This window comes from Hyperolius riggenbachi, chromosome 6, assembly GCF_040937935.1.
Source record: "Hyperolius riggenbachi isolate aHypRig1 chromosome 6, aHypRig1.pri, whole genome shotgun sequence".
NCBI lineage: Eukaryota > Metazoa > Chordata > Amphibia > Anura > Hyperoliidae > Hyperolius > Hyperolius riggenbachi.
This window is the reverse complement of record NC_090651.1, coordinates 11,445,102-11,469,995: the sequence shown is the minus strand read 5'-3', so window position 1 is coordinate 11,469,995 and position 24,894 is coordinate 11,445,102. Positions and strand designations below refer to the sequence as shown.

At 46.1% G+C, this 24,894-nt stretch overlaps 1 protein-coding gene across 2 annotated transcripts; it reads right to left on the bottom strand.

The window, feature by feature from the left end:
• Positions 1–389: 389 nt before the first annotated feature.
• On the bottom strand, positions 390–24,733 carry ZBTB45 (zinc finger and BTB domain containing 45). 2 transcript variants are annotated; one of them, XR_011022271.1, is made up of 4 exons: positions 24,663–24,733; positions 15,062–16,669; positions 2,015–2,684; positions 390–1,184 (listed from the first exon to the last, which is right to left on the bottom strand). XR_011022271.1 is itself a non-coding variant. In XM_068242393.1 (3 exons), the coding sequence occupies exons 2-3, from the start codon at positions 16,647–16,649 to the stop codon at positions 2,431–2,433; spliced, it is 1,842 nt and encodes a 613-aa protein (XP_068098494.1). In that variant the 5' UTR covers positions 16,650–16,669; positions 24,663–24,733; the 3' UTR covers positions 390–2,430. The 2 variants fall into 2 exon arrangements, 1 of the variants encoding a protein (XP_068098494.1); XM_068242393.1 differs by having other exon boundaries at positions 390–2,684.
• Positions 24,734–24,894: the final 161 nt, after the last annotated feature.

Here is a 24,894-nt window from a genome sequence, read left to right as displayed (position 1 = left end):
CATCCCCTTTCATAATTTTTTTTTAAAAACACGCAGCTAGCACTTTGCTAGCTGCGTGTCTAACCTGATCGCCGCCGCCGATGCGCCGTGTTAGAGGGCCCCCCGAGACCCCGTGCGCAGCCTGGCCAATCAGTGGCAGGCAGCGTTGAGGGGTGGATGGGGACTCCCGATGAAGTCATCACGATCGCTGCCATGCCGACGGGGGAAGCCCTAAAGGAAATCCCGTTCAGAACAGGATTTCCTGATGGGAATACGCGCCGGCGGCGATCGGAAGGGTGGGAGGGATGCGGAACGGAGGGGGGGAATCATGTAGCTAGCGCTAGGCTAACTACATGATAGAAAAAAAATTATAATTCAAAAAAAAAATAAAAAAAAAAAATAGTGCTGCGCATCCACCCTGGCGCATTTAATAGAACGCCAGGGTGGTTAATGAACAAGATAGGGACTATAGGTTACTTCTTAACTTAAAACTGTCCACAAGTTGAAACTGTGCCATCTCTGTCCCCTGCACCTCCTCTATGCCCCCCTATGTCTCCAGTGTCCTTCTCTGTGTCACCTTTGTTCCCTCGTGCCTTCAGTGTCCCATCTGTCCCCTTGTGTCCTCAGTGTACCCCAATAAAAAAAATGGATTCTCAAAAACTGCAATGCAGTCAATAAATCACTGTATTGTCTATCAATTTGAATGACCTTATTAAAAAACAAACAAAACAAATAAAAACCTGTTTGCTAAAAACTGCACGGCTGACGGGCACATTTAGGCAAAGGGAATGTGCAACAGTTAAGATTTTTCTAAAAATAATTAAAAATTTTTTTTTAAATGAATACAGCAATTGTGTGATTTTCATCGAGGCGTGGCCTAGGCATTGACAACAGCTAGATCAACATCGGTGACAGGTTCACTTTAAAAACACCAAGTTAAATGACTAAGAAACAGAGCACAAGCTGAACTTTGAAGCCTCTTTTACACTGGACCTTATTGTAGTTATTTTTCCAACCAGAGTCTCCCAGCTCACTGCGGGAGAATGAGAGGAAGAATCTTATTCGCTGTTATGAATTAATGAATTATACGGTTTCAGAAACCTTGAAAAACAAAAGCACGATTCTTAAAAAAAATCTTACCATTAGTTTAACCAGGAGAAAATGTACCACTGGATTTTCTTGTACTTACAGGGTGCGTAACTTTTCTAAAAAAAAAAAAAAAAATGTAAGCGGAAGGGCTGATACAAGCCTGTAGTGCAAATACGATCCAAGTCTCAGACGTTATCCTGCTGGACCAATGTCCAATTGCGCACTTCAATGCCCTCGAACTCCGGATCCTCAGCCCGGGTATCGGTGATTTCCCACCGGCATCTGTGGGCGTGGCATTTATCTCAGGCAGAAGGCCCAGATCCAACCACAACTTAGTTACAGACAACGCGGAAGAAGGTTTAGAGCTTGATTTGGTTTTTCTGCTGCTGGTTGTGCCCATTCAGGAGACATCTCCACACTTCTAATTCTCACTAGAACTGGAGTGAGTCTCCCAAACAGGAAGAGACAGCAAACAAAAGAAACAAAACAACTTCACCGTCAAATGGGGAGGAGCTAAAAAACCTCTGTCAGGGAATTCTAACTGTCGGCCATGTCCTTTTAACACAGGCATCACAACAGAACTCAGATGTCAGCAAGACAAGAAGTGAAAATTTCACCCAACGTGAAAAAAAAGACAGCAGTAACAACCTGACCCTGAGGCCCAAACCCTTCCCCACTAGCATAACAGTTCTGGTTGGAGCTGGGCTTGAAGGATGAGACTCAACGTCAACAAACACAGCTTTAACAGTGGCTCAAGACGCTTAATTGAGCCACCTGCACAGACAATGTACTCCTCCCAATGCCATTTCAGCCAGTGGAACATTGATATAAATAAAAGAAGATGGAACTCTGGGTCCCCATCGGACATTAAAAGACAAAAAAAACAAAACAAAAAACAGAAACACGAATCTGTTCCACCAGGGAACACAATCTTTGCTCTGCTTACTTATCGTAGATAAGTAGATTTCTTAAACACTGGTCTCTAGAACAGTGTGGATCCAACCACCAAAGAGGAGCCTCTGGACTGGACAAAGTCAAACACAATCTGTCCTGGTGCATGCATGGTTATAGTGCTAGCACGCCAAGTGCCCAAGGTACTTGGCCTTAAGTGCAAAAAGAATGAAGTCACAGATTCTAGGTCTTCTCATATCTCTTTCCATTCTTGATCATATCGCCTTTGGGATTTCAATGAATAAGTGCTCAATAACAAACGCGTTGAGAAGCTCAACACTAGAAGTCTCGAGGGCCAAACACGACAACAACAAAAACGCAGAAAGTTGCAGCTGTCTAAATATCACTGGAAGTCCAGCATAAAAAGTTGGCCCGTGCACAATTGGTGTTCAAGATCTCCCAAGAACGTATTTAGGCAGTGTGCGTAGCAATATGTCTCTCCAGAAGAGTGCGGTGAGAAAAGTACTTATTGCAGAAGCAGCATTGGAAGCGTTCTGGTCGGTGGGTGCGCATGTGGACGTTCAGAGAGCTCTTCTGGGTGAAGCGTTTGCAGCAGATGGAGCACTGGAAAGCGCGGACGCCAGTGTGGGTCACCATGTGCTTGAGAAGATAATCCCGCAATGAGAACGAGCGCCAGCAGATGCTACACTGGTGTGGTTTCTCACCTGGGGAAAAAAAAAATCAAAAACATCATTACATTATTGACAAACACTAAGGGATTGCACCAAATTTTTTTTTACATTTTTTTTAGATTTTATAGTTAACGTGAAGATAGCGTCTGCTTTTGTGAACTAGGAAGTGGAAACATATTAAAGAGGATCTGTATCTAAAAAATAAAAAAAAAATAAAAAAAAAAATGTCCCTCGACGGTACTCACCTCGGTAGGGGGGAAGCCTCCGGATCCTATTGAGGCTTCCCCCGTCCTCCTCAGTCCCACGGCGGCAGAGAAAGCTCCCCGAACAGCGGGGGTGGAAATATTTACCTTCCCGGCTCCAGCGCAGGTGCAGTATCCGCTCTTCCCACGGAGATAGGCGGAAATAGGCAATCTCTGCCAGGCCGCTCTACTGCACAGGCGCAAGTCTCCTGCGCCTGCGCAGTAGAGCGGACCTGACTGGGATCGGCTATTTCCACCTATTTCCGAGCCGAGAGCCGCAATAGCACCCCCGCTGGAACAGGGAAAGGTTGTGCATTCAGGGGGCTGCAGCGAGACCGCCGTGGGACACAGGAGGATGGGGGAAGCCTCAATAGGGTCCAGAAGCTTCCCCCAACAGAGGTGAGTACCACCCAGGGGAACTTTTTCAATACAGATTCTCTTTAAGGTGGCCACTAACAGTCCAATTTCTAGTAAAAAAACATTCAAGGGATCAGATGATTCTGATTGGATTGGTTGTAAATAATCTCTGTTGATGGGCACAATCGATTACAAACGATTATAAAACTAGTTGTCTAACTGAGTTTTCATCTAACCAAAATTAGAATTTTCTTGTTGGTTGTGATAGATAGGAAGTGAAGATTAACTCATTGTTGGTGTAGTGATTGATTTATTCCAATATTTCACTTCCGATCAGAATTATCTGATTGCTCAAACAATTTTTTGCTAGAAATTGGCTTGTTAGTGGCCACCTTTAGTCATCCAAGCCAGTCACTACCAACATTATCCCGCTATTGTGGCCGGGAACGCGAAGAATCACTCGCGTTCCCGGCCTGTCGGCTCCTGTCACCGAAACCAGAAGTGGCTGCCGGCGGGGCTTGGGGCTGCTGGAAGCCCCGGGTGAGTAAAACTCATTTTTTCCCACAGACTTAAAAAGACTCTGAAGCGAGAATAAATCTCGCTTCAGAGCTCATAGATAGCAGGGGCATGTGTGCCCCTGCTAAACCGCCGCTATCCCGCGGCTAAACGGGGGTCCCTTCACCCCCAAACCCCCCCCCTGCAAAATCAACGACCAGCTTGGTTGTAAATTTTGCTCTTCCTGGAGGCAGGGCTAACGGCTGCAGCCCTGCCTCTCAGCGCGTCTATCAGACGTGCATCGCCGGCTCTCCCCCTCCCCTCTCAGTGAAGGAAGACAGAGGGGCGGGGAAGAGGCGGGGGTACGCATCTGATAGACGCGCAGGAGGCAGGGCTGCGGCGTTTAGCCCTGCCCCAATGCGGAAGCGCTCCCCCGTTGCATGGTGGGGATTTGGGGGTGAAGGGACCCCCGGTAAGCCGCGGGATAGCGGCGTTTTAGCAGGTGCACACATGCTATCTATGAGGTCTGAAGCGAGATTTATTCTCGCTTCAGACTCTCTTTAAGTGTCCCTTTAAAATATTAGAGGCAGAGGACTAGCAGGACAGCTAGGCAACTGGTATTGCTTAAAAAGGAAATAAATATGGCAGCCTCCATATACCTCTCAATTCAGTTATCCTTTAAAGCAGGTATGTTAAACCGGTCCTACGAGGGCCGAGATCCTCACACATTTTTGATACAGCTCAAATGAATTGATGGGTCTGAATCAGGAAAGGTGCGGTCCATCAGGTAGAACACATTCCTTTTTCTCAGGTAATCCTAAACACTGGCCTGGATCTGGCCCTCCAGGCCTGGAGTTCGACACATGTGCTTTAAAAGGGATCTAAGACTGCATGCTGTCCTCCATTTCCCTGTTCTGCGGCCCAGGATGCCACAATGCATGCTGGGACATGTAGCCAGTCTATGTGACTATATCTCCCAGCATGCATTATAATACATACATAGCAAACAGGTGCTTACAATACACACACTACAGCATTTACACGACATACATTGAAGCCTAGTGTTTACTATACATACATTGCCACCAATTGTTTACTATACCTACATTGCAGTCAGGTGTTTACAATATATATATACAGTATAAAGGTGCTTATTCTGATCATCCATTTGTTTACTGTCCCTTTAAAATATTAGAGGCAGAGGACTAGCAGGACAGCTAGGCAACTGGTATTGCTTAAAAAGGAAATAAATATGGCAGCCTCCATATACCTCTCAATTCAGTTATCCTTTAAAGCAGGTATGTTAAACCGGTCCTACGAGGGCCGAGATCCTCACACATTTTTGATACAGCTCAAATGAATTGATGGGTCTGAATCAGGAAAGGTGCGGTCCATCAGGTAGAACACATTCCTTTTTCTCAGGTAATCCTAAACACTGGCCTGGATCTGGCCCTCCAGGCCTGGAGTTCGACACATGTGCTTTAAAAGGGATCTAAGACTGCATGCTGTCCTCCATTTCCCTGTTCTGCGGCCCAGGATGCCACAATGCATGCTGGGACATGTAGCCAGTCTATGTGACTATATCTCCCAGCATGCATTATAATACATACATAGCAAACAGGTGCTTACAATACACACACTACAGCATTTACACGACATACATTGAAGCCTAGTGTTTACTATACATACATTGCCACCAATTGTTTACTATACCTACATTGCAGTCAGGTGTTTACAATATATATATACAGTATAAAGGTGCTTATTCTGATCATCCATTTGTTTACTGAAAACAGATGTAGTGAAGTTACACCAGGTAATCTCCTGCATTACTTATGCTGGGTACACACTGAGATTTCCGAGCATATTCCAATTGATTTCCGTTCACATTTAATAGGAAGTCGATCTGAAAATGCTCTGAAATCGATCTGACAGTAAATTGGCCAGAAAATCTCAGTGTGTACCCAGCATAAAATGACTCCTATACTTCCTGATCCTAATGTTATAATTCTGCTCTGAAGATTGAGTCCATTGGGTAATCACCTACAGCCTACGTTTCTCTGCTCACTCAAGCCCGCTGCTTCTGCTCACACACATCATCCAAAAAAATCATTCAAAAACATTATCACTCTGCAGAAAGTGCTTTACTGTGAAACTAGCGATTTGATCTCCCTTTCTGTCCTTTGGCACTGAGATAAACAGTGAATGTGTGAAATTCTCCTCACTGGATGCTCAAAGTGGCAATAAAGCCCTGTCTTTGTTCTATCCAAAACACAGACAAAAAAAAAAGTTTTTAAAGGGCAACTGAAGTGAGAGGGATATGGTGTCTGCCATGTTTATTTCCCTTTAAATAATACCAGTTGCCTGGCAGCCCTGCTGGTCTAATTTTTGCCTGCGGTAGTGTCTGAATCACACCAGAAACAAACATGCAGCTAATCTTGTCAGATCTGACAATAATGTCAGAAACATTTGATCTGCTGCATGCTTGTTCAGGGTCTATGGCTAAATGTATTACAGGCAGAGGATCAGCAGGATAGCCAGGGAACTGGTATTGCTTAAAGAACAAGCAACACCCATGCTAACCTAGAAATAAAAAACACATAAGTAGAAGTAGTATCTATCTACTTACATAACAGATGTATTGTGCTATTCACGTAATGATTCCTGAGAATTCTATAAATGAAAAGCAGAAAATCCTATTTTAGGCAGTGGCCATTTTGCCAAGCTAATGCTGACATCATATCCTCCCTGACTCTTGTTTTCCCCCCTCCCTTCTCTTGCTCATTGTGTATTCATTAGCTGCCCTCCTCCCAGAGTCTTCAGACACTCCCACCGAGGTGTATACTAGGAACTGCACTGTCTTTTTATTTACACATCCAATCACTGAGTCACCTCAGCCTTGCTTGTAAACACAAGTGAGCAGATGTGTCTCAGATAAGAAAGCTAGGCAGGGAAATAAAAAGAACCCCCAGCATTCAACTGTTTGGCACTGACTACTAAAGGGCCAGTGCTCCTAAAGTATGTGATAACTCCAAAGCATAACAGCAGAAAAAGTTTTGCAAGTTTTTAATGCAGGATTAGCATCTTTATCACTTAATACACTCAAATCAGATGCTGTTGAAATTTGATTTTTATGGTGAAAATACCGCTTTAAAAGGAAAAAAATATGGCAGCCTCCATACCCCTCTCACTTCAGTTGTCCTTTAATTAAGCTATAGAGTCCATACATCCTTGTGTTCTGAATCTCTGCTGCAGAACAGCTTCCAACAGCCACCTCACTGCTTTCCAGACCTCCCCGTTCACCATAGACTGGGCTGGTTTATAAAACAATGCAGAAGTTTATTTAAACTGTTGAGGGGCCTGTTTTTTCCTCCCAAACAGATTGAGCAAGACAGAGACAAGCCAGCTTCATTACACAGAACAGGCTACGGTGTGTTCTTTGCAGGATGAGACTGTGATGCTTAGGAATAAAAACACACATCCTGCCCATTTATAACAGAAAAACAAATCCACTACATCTATATTCAGGCTAGGGCCCACTAGAAATCACAATCACCAGCTGGTGATTTTAAAAACGCTGTTGAATTTTAATGCTTGCAATTTGTACTGGCACTGAAATTCCTTTTTATTTTTTTCAGGTAGTCAAATAACTGCAAAATTTGATACATATAAGACGCAGGGACTATTTTTTCCCCATTTTTGGAGAGAAAAAGTGCGTCTTCTATGCCAAAAAATACGGTACAGGTAGTCCCCGGTTAATGATCGAGATAGGGACTGTAGTTTCGTTCTTAACCTGAATCTGTTCTTAAGTCGGGAACATTGTGCCATCTCTGTCCCCTGTACCTCCTCTGTGCCCTCAGTGTCACCTCTGCCCTCTGTACCTCCTCTGTGCCTCCAGTGTCCCCCTCTGTGTCACCTCTGCCCTCTGTACCTGCTTATACAAGTTTAACCTCCCTGGTGGTAAGCCCGTGCTGAGCACGGCCTATGCCGCCGGGAGGCACTGCTCAGGCCCCGCTGGGCCGATTTGCATATTTTTTTTCTGCTGCACGCAGCTAGCACTTTGCTAGCCGCGTGCAGTGCACGATCGCCGCCACTACCCGCCGATCCGCCGCTATACGCGTCGCCGCAGCCGCCCCCCCCAGACCCCGTGCGCTGCCTGGCCAATCAGTGCCAGGCAGCGCTGTGGGGTGGATCGGAGTCCCCTTTGACGTCACGACGTCGATGACATCGGTGACGTCATCCCGCCCCGTCGCCATGGCGACGGGGGAAGCCCTCCAGGAGATCCCGTTCTTTGAACGGAGGGGCTGGGGGGATGCCGCTGAGCAGCAGCTATCATGTAGCGAGACCTCGTCTCGCTACATGAAGAACATTTTTTTTTAAAAAGAAAACGTATTTGCTGCCCCCTGGCGGATTTTGACAAACCGCCAGGAGGGTTAAGAGACATTTTTTCTTTGATTTTTTTTAAAAATCGATTTTCTCAAAAACTACAAGTCCAATTTGAAAAAAAAACATTTCACTTGTTCCCATGGAAATACAGAATCCATGTCATTCGTATCGGCGGGTCGTTCGTGAGTCAGGCGTTCGTAAGTTGGGGACTACCTGTACTTGCCTAGGAAGAAGGGAGCCTCTGGATCCTAGAGGCTGCCCATGCTGTCCTCTGGACCACCATTGCCACTCATGGACCCCCAAAAGAAATCCGACACAAGTTTGTCCGATTTCTGATTGCAACCGCAGGCCACTTCATGCATACCGTATTTTTCGGACTATAAGACGCACCGGACTATAAGACGCACCTAGGTTTAGAGGACAAAAATTAAGGGAAAAAAATTATATTGAACCTGGTGCATCCATAGTGCCGTTGTGTCTTATATACCTTCCCTCCCACAATGATTGTTCCTCTTGTGCCTTTTTGATACCTCTTGTGTCCCCCTGTGTCCTCCTTTATTCTCTGTCCTGTGTCCTTTGTCCCCCTGTGTCCTTTGTCCTCCTGTGTGCTCTATGCCCATGTGTCCTCATGTCCTCTTTGCCTCTATGTAGCCCTGTGTCCTCTGTCCCCATGTCTCTTATCCTCCTGTGTCCTCTATAACCCTGTGTCATCCTGCCCTCCAGTATCCCTGTGTCTTGTGGAGTGCCTGTCCCCCTGTTCCCTCTAGTGTCAGCTGTGCCACCTCAGTCTTCTGCAGTGTTGATACCCCTGCACCCTCAGCCCTCTCCAATGTCGCTGTTCCCGCCCCTCTAGAGAGTGGCCACCATCCTGTCCCCTCCGGCGTCCATTACATGCCTGAGATGACGGCTGCAAACGGTTTCTTCAGGCTACGTCCCCTCCGGTGTCCATTAAATATCGGAAGTAAAAGCTGCCAAAGTATTCTTCAGGATATGTCCCCTCCAGCCATTACATACGGACATGACCGCTGCCCGGTTACCGAGAAGTGGTTACGGAACTAGCAGCCTCACAACTTTGAAAAAGATCGGCGAATCAGGCGGAGGGGCGCTGCCCCAGACCGCCAATCACAGCTCTCGCTGCTCTCTCCTCCTTGCTGATAGGAGCCGCGGTCTTTCGGGCGGGACAAGTCTCGTCATTGGGGCCAATCACTGCACTCCGTGCACGGAGTGCAGTGATTGGCCCCAATGACAGACTTGTCCCGCCCGAAAGACCGCGGCTCCTATCAGCAAAGAGGAGAGAGCAGCGAGAGCTGTAATTGGCGGTCTGGGGCAGCGCCCCTCCGCCTGATTCGCCGATCTTTTTTAAAGTTGTGAGGCTGCTAGTTCCGTAACCACTTCTCGGTAACCGGGCAGCGGTCATGTCCGTATGTAATGGCTGGAGGGGACATATCCTGAAGAATACTTTGGCAGCTTTCACCTCCGATATTTAATGGACGCCGGAGGAGACGTAGCCTGAAGAAAACTCTTGCAGCCGTCATCTCAGGCATGTAATGGACGCCGGAGGGGACAGGATGGTGGCCACTCTCTAGAGGGGCGGGGAACAGCGACATTGGAGAGGGCTGAGGGTGCGGGGGTATCAACACTGCAGAGGACTAAATAGATGGCACAGCGGACAGCAGAGAGAACAGGGGGGGCCAAAGGACGGGACATACACGGGACAAGGGAAGTAAAAAAAAAAAAAAAGTAGTATTCGGAGTATAAGACGCACCAACTTTTTCACCCCACTTTTGGGGGAGAAAAAGTGCGTCTTATAGTCCGAAAAATACGGTAAGTGCGTCCATACTGTGCACCTCAGTGTTCTCCCCAGGCTCTTTTAGCTGGGTGCTCCACCCGGCTAGTTTTGGTGAGCACCCGGCTGTCATCGGCTCACCTCCTCCTATGCTGTAAGCAGAGTTGTGCACAGAACCATCGGCCCTGCATGCTCTCATCTCGTTCCACCCTGCTACTATTTCATGCGGCCCGGCTGGAAACAGATTCTGGGGAGAACACTGCACCTACGCAGCAAGCCAGAGCCACTCGCGCCCAGATCTTCCAGAGGGTCTCGGGCAGCGGCTCTGGTCAGGAGGTCGACGTGGGAAGCTTCTGAAGGATCGAGAGACTTCTTTCTTCCTAGATAAGTATCTGTTCTTTGACCTGAAGTTCAGCTCAGGTTCACTATAAAGTGGTCACCTCTTGTAAAGCTGGTAATTAAAACAGGTCTTGAATGATTTAGTGAGCTAGGTTTGGCAGTAATGGAATGCAGAGAACACCTTCGTATGATTCTTGGACTATATCCTTTTTGTCTTCTGTTTAGCTTTAACCCCTTTTTTAGAGAGTTTAGAAAAGAAAGTTGGTTGCATCTGATTTGATATAGTGTTTTGAAAGCTACAAATTTCCACCAGGCTGCAGATATTTAATTTGTTAGCACTGGCTCTCTGTATAGTTATACTAGGCTTAGGTAGAACACACTGTACAGTTCTGAGGCTTCTTTCACATCTGAAAACGTCGTCGAGATGTTGTAGTGCGATGCAATCAGCGACGGTAGTTATTCATTAACCCGATGGGAGAACGCCAGCTCCAGACGATTAAACGCTCCCGGGTGCATCGAACCGAAACGCACCGAAACGCAGCGTCGGGTGTAAAAGGTAAAATGAAAGTCTATGGACTTTCATTTTACCTTGGTTAACGCAAAGTATTGACTTTGCGTTCTAACGCAGAAAACAGGCTCAGATGTGAAAGAGCCCTGAGTGGAATATGTATGTTATGGAGGCATCTAAACCATGTTTCTCTGAAGGACAATATATTTTCCTAGAAGTCATGGCTTAGAGGTTGAACTTGGTAGACGTGTGTGTTTGTTCTCTACCTAGATAGCTATGTAACTAAGTCAACATGAACACATACTTTCTTATCCACAAAAGTTCACAACAAACAGATACCTGTCTGTAAATGTTTTTAGATAAAACCACAGATTACTTTTACTTGCAAATTATATCACAACTATAGATTCTATAAACAGCAAGAAGAAATTACATCCAAGACACCGAGCCCTGCAGTTCCTTCTCTCATGAGCTGGACTAGGTGAATGGAGTGGGGGTCGAATTCAAGGAGTCGGAGCAATTTTTGGGTACCTGGAGTCGGAGGTTTCATAAACTGAGGAGTCGGATGATTTTTGCACCAACTCAACAGCCCTGGACGGCTAATCCGGTCACCAATTATCACATAACTAGAGATGCCGTCATTGGCCAATGGGTGTGAAGCTAGCAGACATGGAGCAATCATACCCTCACCAGAGGGATGCAGAGCCTGAGGACAGGAAGGTGAATGGCTGCCAGCGTCTGGATCACGGGGGAGGAGAGTTAGAAATGCCCGCTGTGCATAGCACTCTGCACAGACCTTTCCGGTGGCTACTGCTCCTGGCTGCTTTTTTTCACCCAGAGCCTGACTCGGGGATACAGCCAGGAAGGTTAACATAGGATGCATTTACTCTCTATTTTGGCATTGAATTGCATTCCAGTAACCACAGAATTTTTCTCTTTAGTGTGGATGGGCCTTTAGAAATGTTGTGACGTCCCAACTCTTTCCATCATGCATGGAAACAGGCTTAAGGTGGCACAGATAATTAAATAAAAAAAAAACAAAAAAAAAAACACTTCTACACAAAAATACTTTTTTACTGGAGGCAAAAAAAACCAAACAAACTCATGAACAAATCTAATAGGACACATCTTTCTAAATAGCCAGACGCATCAGCTTACGCAGCAACTGGAAACGTGCGCACACTCCACCGCCAGATTTATTTTGAGTAATAGCCAAGCTGTCGTACCCCTCCCATCCCCTGACACAACGGCACACAGTCTCTGGAGTAAAGTGCTCGTGGAACAACTTAAGGCCAGTAATAGTACCCCTTGCTGTCACTCTATAACTGGCCAACAGGCTTTTCAGCTATTTTGGGTTCAACACGGAATTTAAATCATCCTCTAAACAAGGAGGCCTAAAACAGAGTTAAAGTCAGACGAGCCCAGCCGTCAAAGTTGTGAGTTAGCAGTATAAAACGACTGTCAGTCTGAGCAGATCCTGCAGCACAAAAAACAGGAAGTGGTGCAAAACATGGTTAGGAAAGTGACAGGAAATGCTGGCTGCCTCTTTCAGAGGTCACCTCATTTTATTTACTTCAGATTCTTCTCAACGAAGCCTTGAAGTGAGCGAAACATGGAGGGTTACCATGAGTGGTTACCATGGAGGTTACCACCAAGTGAGAGCAATATGGAGGCTGCCATCTTTATTCTCTAATAATGAATGCTAGTTGCCTGACTTCTGTGCTGATGTTCTGCCTCTAATACTATAAAGCTGGACATACACTTATAGATTGCCACCACTCTGAAAAGGATAGATTCAGGAAGGAACAACAGAATAACCAAGCAACTCAGCTTGGTTACTCTGTTGTAGTGGTCCAAGCCCTATTCCATAGAGCCATATCAATCCCTGCCATGTACTGATGAGGACCAAAAGTCTGAAACAGGCTGTCTGCATGTGGGGTTGATGTGGCTGTGTAAAATTTAAAGCTATAAGCTTGCTACACACCAGCGGTTCTGGATGCTAGCCTGGCTTCAGAGGCATAAAGAGTTAATTTGCATGTTCAGTAGAGGTGCACTGTGGGTGTTACTTTAAAGCGGATCCGAGATGAAAAAAATAACTAAAGCAAGAAACTTGTCTATATATCTTATCTAAAGTTTAGATGGTTTTCACAGTAAATCCAGCTGCAAACAGCTTCAACAGTAAATTAATATTTCTTCCTGTGATACAATGAGTGCAGCCATGTTTTGCTTGTCATCACACACACACACACAGGCAAAGCTGCTCTGTATCTCCACCCCTCAGCCTGTGAACTCCACTCCCCTCTCCACCTCCTTGCTTCTGAAATCACTGTAGCATAGCTAGCATAGGTGCCCCCCAGTATAGATTGTTTAGTTGGCCCCATTCAGTATAGCGAGTATAGTTGCCCTCCAGTATCGATAGTATAGCTGGCCCCAGTATAGTATCCGTAGTCGGTATAACTAGTATAGTTTCCCCGGTAAAGCTACAATAGTTGTCCCCCGTGTCTTTCACCAACCCCCCCCCCCCCCCCCAGTGGGCCGCCAATCGTCTCATTTTCGGCGGTTGCTTTCCCTGTAACTGTCTCCCTCTTCCTCCCCCGCTACTCAGACCGCATGTCAGAGCGACCAGCTGCGCCGCTATGACAGGACAGCGGGTCACCTATCAGCGCGCATACAGGCAGTCTTCCTGTACACTCCCTGATTGGCAACCCGCTGTCCTGTCATAGCGGCGCAGCAGGTCGCTCTGACATGCAATCTGAGTAGCGGCGGAGGAAGAGGGAGACAGTTACCGGGGAATCGGCCGCCCGCCTAGCTGCCAGTGAACGCTGCCCATGGCCCCCCTCTCTCGCAGACAGAGGCTTCCTGCCTCCGCTCCAGCCCCACTGTGCACCTCCACCAATCAGTGCGCAATGGGGCAGGCAAATTAAAATAAGACGTGCCTCCTCATCAGGCTCAGCACCCATGATTATTGCAGCATGGGACTGAGCACCGAGGCGTTGGAGGAATTGGGGGCGGAGCTCCTATAGTTTATTATTAAACAATTATTATATTAAAATAAGCATGGGGGGGGGGAAGAATGCCCCAGAAACAATATGTAAAGGGCACAAAAATGAAACCGGCAAATGTTTGTCTTGCATCCACTTTAAGCTGAATTATTGCAGGAAGGAATTGATTCCTACCACACAATTATTTTCAATAGATTGCAGAAGGAAATCTACAGGGAAAAAAAAAAAAAAAAAAAAAAACACCAATCGAACCGCAGCGTTGCTTTGTTCGATGCAGTGCACGGCTCCTACCCAGCCCGTATCAATTTTTTGGGTCAATATTGTCCAAAAGGCAAATTGGACATTTTGGGGAATACATTCCATTCAAATCAATCGAATCTGCTGGGAACAAACAAGAAAATCGATAAGTGTATGGACCCCTTAAAGAGACTCTGAAGCCTAATAAAATCCAAGTTTTTACCTTCTAGTTATGTTTAGCAATATAAGGAGTCCTGAAACGCTGCATTCCCGCGGCTGAACGAGGGCTTTATACCCCCTAAATCCCGGGGGAAACATCCACGACTTTCAAAGTCGTTGATTTTGCTGCCCGGGGAGGTAGAGCTGAATGCTGTAGCTCTGCCTCTACAGTAGTCAATCTACGCGGATCTCCGCCTCTCCCCTGCCCCCTCAGTGAAAGAAGATGATGATGAGAGGGGCGGGGAGAGGCGGCGATCAGCGCAAATTAACTCTAGTAGAGGCAGAGCTACAGCACAAAGCTCTGCCTCTACCAGGAAGCGCTCCCCCATTTTTGCCCCGGGGATTTCGGGGTATGAAGCCCTCTTTCAGCCGCGGGAATACAGCGTTTCAGGACTCTTAATATTGCTAAACATAACTAGAAGGTAAAAACGTGGATTTTATTACACTTCAGTCTCTCTTTAAGTCACTCGCCCAGACTAAGCATGCAGATCAGATGCTGTGACTCAGATGTGGCTCCAATGGCTGCATGCTTGATGCAGGTGTCTGACTCAAATGCAACTAAAGCCTAAAGCTCAGCATCACAGCCAGGCAACGGCATTGTTTATAAGGGAATGAAGATGGCAGCCTCCGTATTCCTCTCACTTCAGGTTCCTTTTAAAGCTTATATCGATTATATTTTTTTTAGTAATTGGTTAGCCAACAGAGCTAGAATTAACATACACGGCTTTGTCTATAAAAGGTCCTAAATATCAGACATTGGTCCTAACAAGGTGTCTCATATACGTCAACTTTAGGTTCAGCTGGACACCATACAACAATAATCAGCATGCAAGCCTTACCCGAATGGATGAACATGTGTTTGGTGTAGTTCTTCCTGGAACTAAAGGTTTTCTGACAGTGACTGCATACGTAGGACGGTTCGGGGTTACGTGAAGGCCCAGGCCGCTGCGTCTGGTCATTCTGCAAATTTCCCGGGACAATGTTGGAATTCATTTGTACAACGTTGCTGCCTCCTTCTTGCTGGACACTGAAAAAGCCCTGCGTGACTCCAGGTTGGTTTTGGCTTGGGTGCGTCAAATGGAACTGGAAGATGCTAGAAGAACTGGTGGCCACAGCGGCTGTAACGGAGTTCTTCAGATCCCGGGGAAGGACCGAAGCCACGAAGGGCAGTGCTCTGGATTCTCCAACTCTGGAGTTAAACGGTGGGCTTGCCTTAAAGTCCGAGCTGGCCACCACAGCCAAGTTTCTAAGGCTCGAGTTCTCTAAACTGCAGTCTGGTCTGAATTTGTCTGCGTTCTCCATCGAGCTGTCCCTGTTGGCTTCTGACAGGTTCTCTTCATTTTGCCAAGGAGGTATAAACGTCTCTGAAAACACATCCTGGTTGGAAAAGAAGTCCTGCCCATCCGTGGAAAATTCCATCTGGCCAGTGGTGGAGTCTTTCCGCCCATTGCCCGCATTCCGGACTTTGTCGTCCGGACTTCTAACCTTCTCACTTTCACTGCAGCTCGTGAAACCTCCACTACACTCAGTGAACACAGCCCCCTTGTCATCTTCAATGTCTTCTTTCCCATTCCCATCATCATTGTTGTCATCTTCCTCCTCCTCATCTTTAATTATTACGGGTACAGAATCCGAAACTTGCAAGCGCACCGGTTGACGTTGTTTTCGGCTGTGGCAGCTCTGTGGAGCTTCTGTTTGTGCCAAGAAGGCCGTTGACAGGCCATCGGCATCAGGAACATGCTCGACGTCGGAGACAGCAATATCCCGGACCTCAGACAGCTGTCTTTGCTGTGAGGACAGCATGTCCCTCAATTTATAGCGTACTTCTGAGGCACAAAGTAACTTTGGCGCTTCACTAACGGTCCCCATCTGTGACATGATTTCCATGTCGTTGGAACGTAAGGAAGGTGGCAAAGAGCAACTGGTGTCTCGAAGGGCCATGGCTGCCGAACAGTCAGGATCTTTGACGGTCTGCTCTTGGATTTTGTTCATGGAAGACCTGCTCTGAGACCCACAGGGTGCCATGGCCGCTGCAATGGCCACAGGCTTGTTTGCCCTGCTCTGGGATATGATTTGTGTGCACTCATCGATGACGGTTTTAATCTGAAGGATGCTGGCTGCTGTCAAGATCTGCAGTGCCTCCGACTGGGCCACGACCAGAGACCCGCTATACATGAACTCTACTAACTGCTGTACCACCTGAGTGGGTACTACTGGTGGAACCTCGATCTCCGAGTAACCCAGGAGTAGCTTGTCATGAAAGAAGGGGCTCCCAGCAGCTAAGACGCAGCGATGAGCCCGCAGGGTGGCATCGTGGATGTGCACCGTCACATCACAGAAGTGCCCGCCCAGGCGCTGAGCATTCAGGGTCTCCAGAAGACTCTTGCTGAAGTTCTGCAGGTGGATGTAGTGAACAGCATCAGCCATCTTTGAAGACAAGTAGTTTGCTGAAAAAGAAGAATACATGATCAGCTATGTCGATAACACATGAAAAAGCCTAAAACCCCAGTTTAGTTGGTCCTTTTATAATCATCATTGTTCTCCCCAGAAATGTTTTTCAGCCGGTGGTGTGAAAAAGTAGCCAGGTGGGGCGCGAGGGGGAAATGCCGGGCCGGCGCAGCTCTGCTTAAAGCATAGGAGGAGGATGAGGAGATAAGCCGACGTCAGCTAGGTGCTTACCAAAATTACACACACAATATTACAGCGCTATCAACCACTTTCAACCCGAGGTGGTGCGCTCTATATAGTTACCCAAACTATCAATCACTACGCTTACGCTAGTGCCCAGGTAAGGGGGCGGGGAAACCACCACCGTCTATCCACACACTCCCCTCCGCTCCCAATGCTACCCTGCTCACCGTTAGGCTGCAGTATAGAAGAGTATAAACGTTCCTGCCAATCGTGTAAAATCTCACTTTAATCTTCATAAAAACTATAAGTATTGCGTGTACATGTAAAAAAACACCATAAAAGCATGTCACAAGTTTATACCGATCCCCTGGTCACGGGCCACGGCATTCCTCGTCTCCCGCCGTCAACTGCGTTCAGCGTCCTCCTTGCTTGTTCCTTGGCCACGCCCTACCGGTTTCGTCACTATTGAGATTTTACACATGAGAGGCATTTGTGCTTGTATTTGAGGTAACGTTACAGCCGGCCTGAGGGGCCCTTACGCAAGTGGTAACGCCAGAGCAAGCTCGAAGGAGCTAATGGGTGCAGGAAACTGTGTATAAGAGGAAATGACACTACAGTGATTGGCAGGAACGTTTATACTCTTCTATACTGCAGCCTGATGGTGGGTAGGGTAGCTTCGGGAGCGGAGGGGAGTGTGTGGATAGACGGTGGTGGTTTCACTGCCCCCTTACCTGGGCACTAGCGTAAGCCTGTGCATGCTTACCAAAATTAGCCCGGTGGAGTACCCGGCTAAAAGAGCCTGGGGAGAACACTGATGAAATTTCATAAAAAGTATAAAAATCCAAAAAATTGTGATTTCATAATCTAATGTTCAAGCTGCATTTTGTCAGTGGTAGTCTGGTCTGTACTGCCGACTGTCTGCTACTCCCTCATACTTGCCCTCTCCCGTTTCCTGCAGTTGGTTGGCTCACCTGCCTGCCACTGGCAGGCTTCAACCAGACTCAGCTTTTTAAACAGAAGAAATATATAAAAAAAAACAAAAAAAAAACAACAGTATTTACAGGAGGGACTTTGCGGTGTTAGAAGAGATCTAAGTAACAAGTGTAAATAGCGTGCATCAGTGGGCAATATAAAAGCTTGGTGAATAAGCTTTTTTACCTAGACTTGTGCAAAGGACTAAGGGACAGGATCTGAGCATGGAGGAAAAAAAAGTTTTAGCCATTTATTTAGGAAAGGGTTCTTTACAATAAGAGTGATTAAAATGTGGAATATATCACTACAGGAAGTAGTTATGGCAAATTCTACATCTGCGTTTAAGGGGGGGCTTACGATGCTCTCCTTGCATTGAAAGATATCCAATGTCGGCGAGCGGCGGATAATCGGCGCGGAGCGGCGGCGATCGAAATGCACATGCAGCTAGCAAAGTGCTGGTTGCGTGTAGCAAAAAAAAAAAAGTGGATGCAAATCGGCCCAGCAGGGCCTTAGAAAGCCTCCTGTGCGGCGTAGACCGAGCTCAGCTGGGGCTTACCGCCAGGAAGGTTAAATTGGAACGGTCGCTAAAATCTTAAAATTTAAAACAAACATAAGTACATTTCTCCCAGAGTAAAATGAGCCATAAATTACTTTTCTCCTATGTTGCTGTCACTTGCAGTAGGTAGTAGAAATTTGAAATTACCGACAGGTTTTGGACTAGTCCATCTTCTTATAGGGGGAGGGTTCTCAGGGTTTTCTTTATTTTTAAAAGCACTTAGTGAATGGCAGTTTCTCCGTCCAACTGCCAAAATAGTGTGCAGCGAGCAGGGAGGCTGGCCGGTATCTTTGTATTAATCATTGTCAGGGAATGTCTTTATAAAGAATAAAGGCCATGCTGAGAATCCCCTATAGCAGTGTTCCCCAACCCTGTCCTCAAGGCCCACCAACAGTGCATGTTTTGTGGAAATCCACAGAGGTAGTTAATCAGCTCTGCTGAGATGCTAATTACCTCACCTGTGCATGTTTGTGGTTTTCTGCAAAACATGTACTGTTGGTGGGCCTTGAGGACAGGGTTGGGGAACTCTGCCCTATAGTGAGATGAACTAGCCCAAAATCTGTCGATAATATCAGATTTCTACTACCTACTGTGACAGCAACATAGGAGTAAAGTAGTTAATGGCTCATTTTACTCTGGGAGAAATGTTCTTATTTGTATGCGGTTTAAATTTTAAGATTTTTGCGACCATTCCGCTTTAACCATTTCAGCCCGTGGCGATTTTTCACCTTATGCATCAGAGCAATTTTTACCTCCAATTCATTTGCTAATAACTTTATCACTACTTATCACAATGTATTGATCTATATTTTGTTTTTTCCGCCACTAATTAGGCTTTCTTTGGGTGGTACATTTTGCTAAGAATTATTTTTTTATAAATGCATTTTAACAGGATTAATAAGAAAAAAAAATGGAAAAAATTATTTCTCAGTTTTCTGCCATTATAGCTTTAAAATAATACATGCTACCATAATTAAAACCTATGTATTTTATTTGCCCGTTTGTCTCGGTTATTACACCATTTAAATATTTTATTTGGAAATAAAGGTGCAATTTTTCCTGTTTTGCGTCCATCACTATTTACAAGCTTATAATTTAAAAAATGTTAGTAGTATACCCCCTTCAAATGCATATTTAAAAAGTTCAGACCCTTAGGTAACTATGTATATTTTTTTTATTGTAATTTTTTTTTTTATACCATTAAAAATTTTATTTGGGTAATATGTTGGTGTGGGAAATAAACAGTTAATTTTAATGTTGTTATATGTGTAAATTGTAATGTAAAAAAATATGTAGATGTAGTTTTACTATTTGGCCACAAGATGGCCACCTTGAGGGGTTTTTTTTCCGCCTTGCGCTTCTCGCTAAGCGGAAGCACAAGGGGGATGCAGAAAATTTTACGTGCAGAAAGACTGAAGCCTCTTGTAAGAGCGCTTTGTTTTTTCTGCTGGGAACACGGATCGGTCATCGGGAACCATGTTCCCGTTCACTGATCCCAGGGCTACCGGGGGAAAGCCAGGGGGGCGCGCCGAAGCGCGGCACCGCAGCAGAGCAGCCGCCCGGACGTGAGCTTCACGTCCGGGCGGCAGAAATGGTGGTTGAATACGCCTTTCGCGACAGTTCCTCTTTAAATACACGCAATGAGGTTGACAGTGCTGGAAATCTGATACTTACCAATGGACAGGGTGTCTCATTCAGATCTAAAGCATTCCCTATCCATAGGTAAGTGTCAGATTCTTCCTTTATCCTCACTTCAGTTTTACTTTAATGCTACTTACACACCAGGACGTTGCGTTTAGGGGACGTTATTGGGCGTAACGTGTCCCTAATGCAACGCCTGGTGGTGTTGGAGCAGGACGCTGCCAAAAGCCGCGTTACAAGCAGCTCTTGGTGTGCCTGCTCTGTCGGAGGCGCTGCGGAGACCACGTGAGCGGAGCTCTCCGCATCACGTGGTCCCGCCAGCCAATCCGCGGCCGCTCCAGGATGTAAACACTGCAAGTGCAGCGAATAATAAGTAGCCATGTGCCTGGCTACGTAGCGGCCTCTCCCCGCCTCCTCTCCGCCCATAAAATGAAAAAAACAAAACAAAAAACACCCTACTTAGCATGTACAAACTGTCTAACACAGCTTAGCCGCATGCAGTACGTTATGTAGACGTGCTGCGTTACACTGTAACGCAACGTGGGCACTGTGAACAGCCCATTGCTTTTACATTACTGTGCGGTGGGCTGCGTTACAGGCTGCTCTAACCTGCGCCTGTAACGTCCCACTGTGAAAGCAGCCTAAAGGACAACTGAGGTGAGAAGAATATAAAGGCTGCCATATTTATTTCCTTTTAAAGGGAGTCAGAAGCCTAAAAAAAAAAAAAAAAAAACACAACCCTTAAAATCAGATACTCGCCTAGGGCGCTTGCGCAGTATGGAGCAGCGCAACTTCGGGTGCACTGCGGCTCCCAAAGACCGCCAAAGCCTTCCGCAGTAGGAGGGAGCAGTCTCTGACATATCGGTCGGAGACTGCTAATGGGGGAGCCAGCACTCCAATGGGGACCGTGAGAGCAACGGGAAGGCTCTATAGGACCCAGAGCCCTCCCTCTCCACTTCAAAATAAAAGTGGAAAAGGAAATAAAATATGGCAGCCTCCACATAACTCTCATCTCGGGTTTACTTTAAGGCCCGTACACACTCTTGACTCAAGGTCAGCTGAGACAACAGATAATGACCGCCTCAGCCGATCATTAGGCATGTGTACGGAGGCGTCCGATTCTCAACGCACGATTGATTTGCCCGGTGGATCAACTCTACCCCAGCGACAGCCAACGTCATTGTTCACACCCCCCCCCCCCCCATGACGCCGTGCACACGCCGCTCCGTCTTCCCTCTGCCAAACACACACACACACAGCAATACAGCATGTCGTAGAGCCGAGCCCAGCAATGTCGCCCAAGGAATTGAGTTCTGATACCGGCGACATCAGTAGTTTGGTGTGTACGCACCTAAAGGTGGCCATACACTCGTCAGATTAGCAGCAGATAGATCATCAGATAGATTTCTTATCTATCTGATGTGTTTGGGAACATTTTTTACTAGGATTATAATTCCAATAGATTTCAGTTTAAAATATATTGAAAATCGATCTGATAGCATTTTTTTGCCATCAGATTTCCATTAGGGCCAATGCAAAATAAGCAACCTCAACAGATCGACCTAGATTTTCCACCCTGCCAGATCGATTGAAATCAATCGAAATCGGCCGCCAATCGGTCAACCGATTTGCAATCGACCAATCGATCTTGATCGATTGGACAGAAAATCGGTTGAGTGTATGGGCCCCTTTACAGCTGCACCGAACTTTTTCCAACAGACAATAAGCTCTTTTAGCTACTGTGTGGGGGGAGGGGGGGGGGGGGGGGGGGGGGAGGGAGAGATAGCAGCAGATCCAGCTAAATGAAGATCCTTGTCCCCCTTGTCCCACGTTCCCTTTAAGAGCTTACAGGGTGGTCATGTAAGATATTGACGGAGGTGTTGGTAAAGCCCCATCTACACGATGAGATTATTTGTACGATTTGATTACGATTTTATTTACGATTCGATTAAATCCAACATGTCCGATCATGATTCTATTTGATTCAATTCAATTTGCCATTGCAAAACAATGGCAAATCGAATTGTGTCTAATTGAATCCCGATCGGACATGTCGGATTTAATCGGATCGTAAATAGAATCGTAATCGAATTGCACAAAGAATCGTATCGTGTAGATGGGGCTTAAGATGTAAACCAGACAGAACAGTGCGATTCCTGCATGGGATTTGGAAGCAGAAATAGTAAGGGTCCATACTTACGCCGATCGCAGGGACACTCTAGAATCACAGTGGGCCATTATCCTCAGTGCAATGCATATTGCCTGCTTCACTTGTTCAGCAATTCTGATCCCACCAAATATCATACAGAAAACGTTGATTCTCAGTGAAAACTAGCCCAAACTAAAATGCCTAATAACAGGGGACTTGGCAAGGTGGGGGCAAAAAAGATTGGCATGATGATCTTTTCGGTTTTAACCACTTTACCTCCCGCGGTACGAATCCGTACCTTCCGCGCTACCGCCGCTGCGCGCGCTCCCGCACGCCGCCACCCGCTCGCCTGGAGATCAATGAACAGGAAAATCCATTCCCGTTCGTTGATCTAAGCCCCCGCAATGATCTGCTGCTTCTTTGAGAAACAGCGCTATCATTGTGATTTTCCCAGCCTCGTACTGCTTCTTGTAAGCGTCCTTCCGGACGCTTACAGGTCGCATGTAAACAAACTCACTATAGTAAAACTACACCCTAAAGCATTTTACATATACAAATACATTCGTTTTACACAATAAATTAACTCATTACCTCCCACACTCCCCAATTTATTTAAAAAAAAACAAAAACAAAAACAAAAAAAAAACACATAAATAAATAGTTACCTTAGGGACTGAACTTTTTTAAATATTTATGTCAAGAGGGTATAACACTGTTACTTTATAAACTACGGGCTTGTAACTAGGGATGGATGCAAAACTGAAAAAAATGCACCTTTTATTTCCAAATAAAATATTGGCGACAAACATTGTGATAGGGTCATCATTTAAACGGTTTTATAACCGGGAGTTTTAATTACAGTAGCATGCATTATTTAAAAACTATAATGGCCGAAAACTGAAAAATAATTTTTTCCCACATTTTTTCCTATTTTCCCATTAAAACACATTTAGAATAAAAGAATTCTTGGCATAATGTCCCACCTAAAGAAAGCCTAATTGGTGGCGGAAAAAACAAGATATAGTTCATTTCATTATGATAAGTAATGATAAAGTTATAGACTAATAATTGGAAGGAGCGCTGAAATGTGAAAATTGCTCTGGTGTTCAAGGGGTAAAACCCCTCAGTGGTGAAGTGGTTAAAGACTAAAAATGCCTGGAGAAGAGGACAGCTTTACATGCGAAGGGTAAAATACACTAACTGTATTTGCCAAACCTCATGAAATGGCTTGCAGGCAATGTGCTGGGAGCAAAGGTTCGTACACTCGTGTTGTCAGCCAAGGCCTGATCTGCCAAAATCCAGCATGTTGCGTCACCAAATAAAATTTGGAGTTCTGGATCGACAACGATACATACATAAACATATGACTATAGTAGGGACTAGATTGTGAGCTCCTCCTTAGTGACAAGACAATATACTCTGTACAGCGCTGCGGAAGATGTCGGCGCTATATAAATACTAAATAACAATAATAATAATAGTCTCTGCCAAGTGCACTGCTCCCGTCCATCAGAAGCTGCTATGTCTACATTGTGCCATCGTCACTCCACTATAGCAACAGGATGCATCGGGAGGCTGTAGCCTGGCAACGGAGTCTGTACAGCTTGCTGTAGTCTGGTGACGGCGTACGTACGTATGCGAGTTGGGTGCTGATACAAAATAAACGTTTTATACATACCTGGGGCCAGCAATATGGAAGACTGAGGACAGCCGCATGGGAGCGATCTGTGCGCATGGGGCTGGAGGAAGCCCCAGGTATGTGTAAAAAAAAAACTTTTCTAATATGGTCTCTGGTACACTTTAAGCCATCCTGTCATGGCTATTAAGGTCCCCAGCTCAAATGTGCTTCATTTAAATAAAAAAAAAAAAAACAGAGAAAAAGCCATAAAATATTTATAATACAATAATAATGTGTAATTATTATTATTAATGTATAAAGCGCCAACATATTCCGTGTTGATGTACAAAGTAACAAACATGGGGTACAAAATAATACAGACAATAATCTATTCTACACTAATACACAAAATACAGAATGGATACAAAACAGAATCAGTACAAAGTGCAGAATCAGTAATAACAGTGACAGATTTATTATGAATAAATATGTGAATACATAATCCAACACACAAAAGGTTGAGAGAGCCCTGCCCTTGTGAGCTTACAATCTAATGGATGAGCCCGCCTGGGATTCCCAATATACCCCAATATCCCACAACAACAACCACCTCCCATGATAAGGTTCTACTTTAGCAGTGCTAAAGGTATTTGGGGTCCTGGATTGGATGATGGGGGGGGGGGGTGATGGCCAAAGGGGGGGGGGGGGGTATCTGAAAGGTGGGCAGAAGGTGATGACTCGGGGGGGTGATTGTTAGAAATGGGGGGCATGGCTGGCATCCACATGATGACACTGGTGAGAATACACAAATATATAGTCACACATATTTTACACACTCCCCCTCCCCACATAGGAACCCCCCCTCAGACTCACCAGCTCTTCCAGGGGCGCGCACACGCGCGCTCCCGCCGCCAGGCGCAATCACGGCGTTCGCGTTCCCGCTCCGGTCCCCACCGACGTTCGGTGGCCGGATGGAGGGAGCCCAAGCCGCAGCCGCCAGTCTCTCCCGTGTAGCCGCCGGACGGAGAAAGCCAGACCCGGCCAGACCAGACAGACAGCAGCGGAGACAAGTCTGGGCTGCCGCGCATGCGCTCTGTCCTCAGCA

Bases quoted from the DNA above. Each gene is read 5' to 3' on its own strand.
- ZBTB45 (XM_068242393.1), bottom strand. From the start codon at position 16,649: ATGGCTGATGCTGTTCACTACATCCACCTGCAGAACTTCAGCAAGAGT. The intron at 2,685-15,061 runs GTAAGGCTTGCA...TTTTTTCCCCAG, and splicing joins ACACATGTTCATCCATTCGG to GTGAGAAACCACACCAGTGT.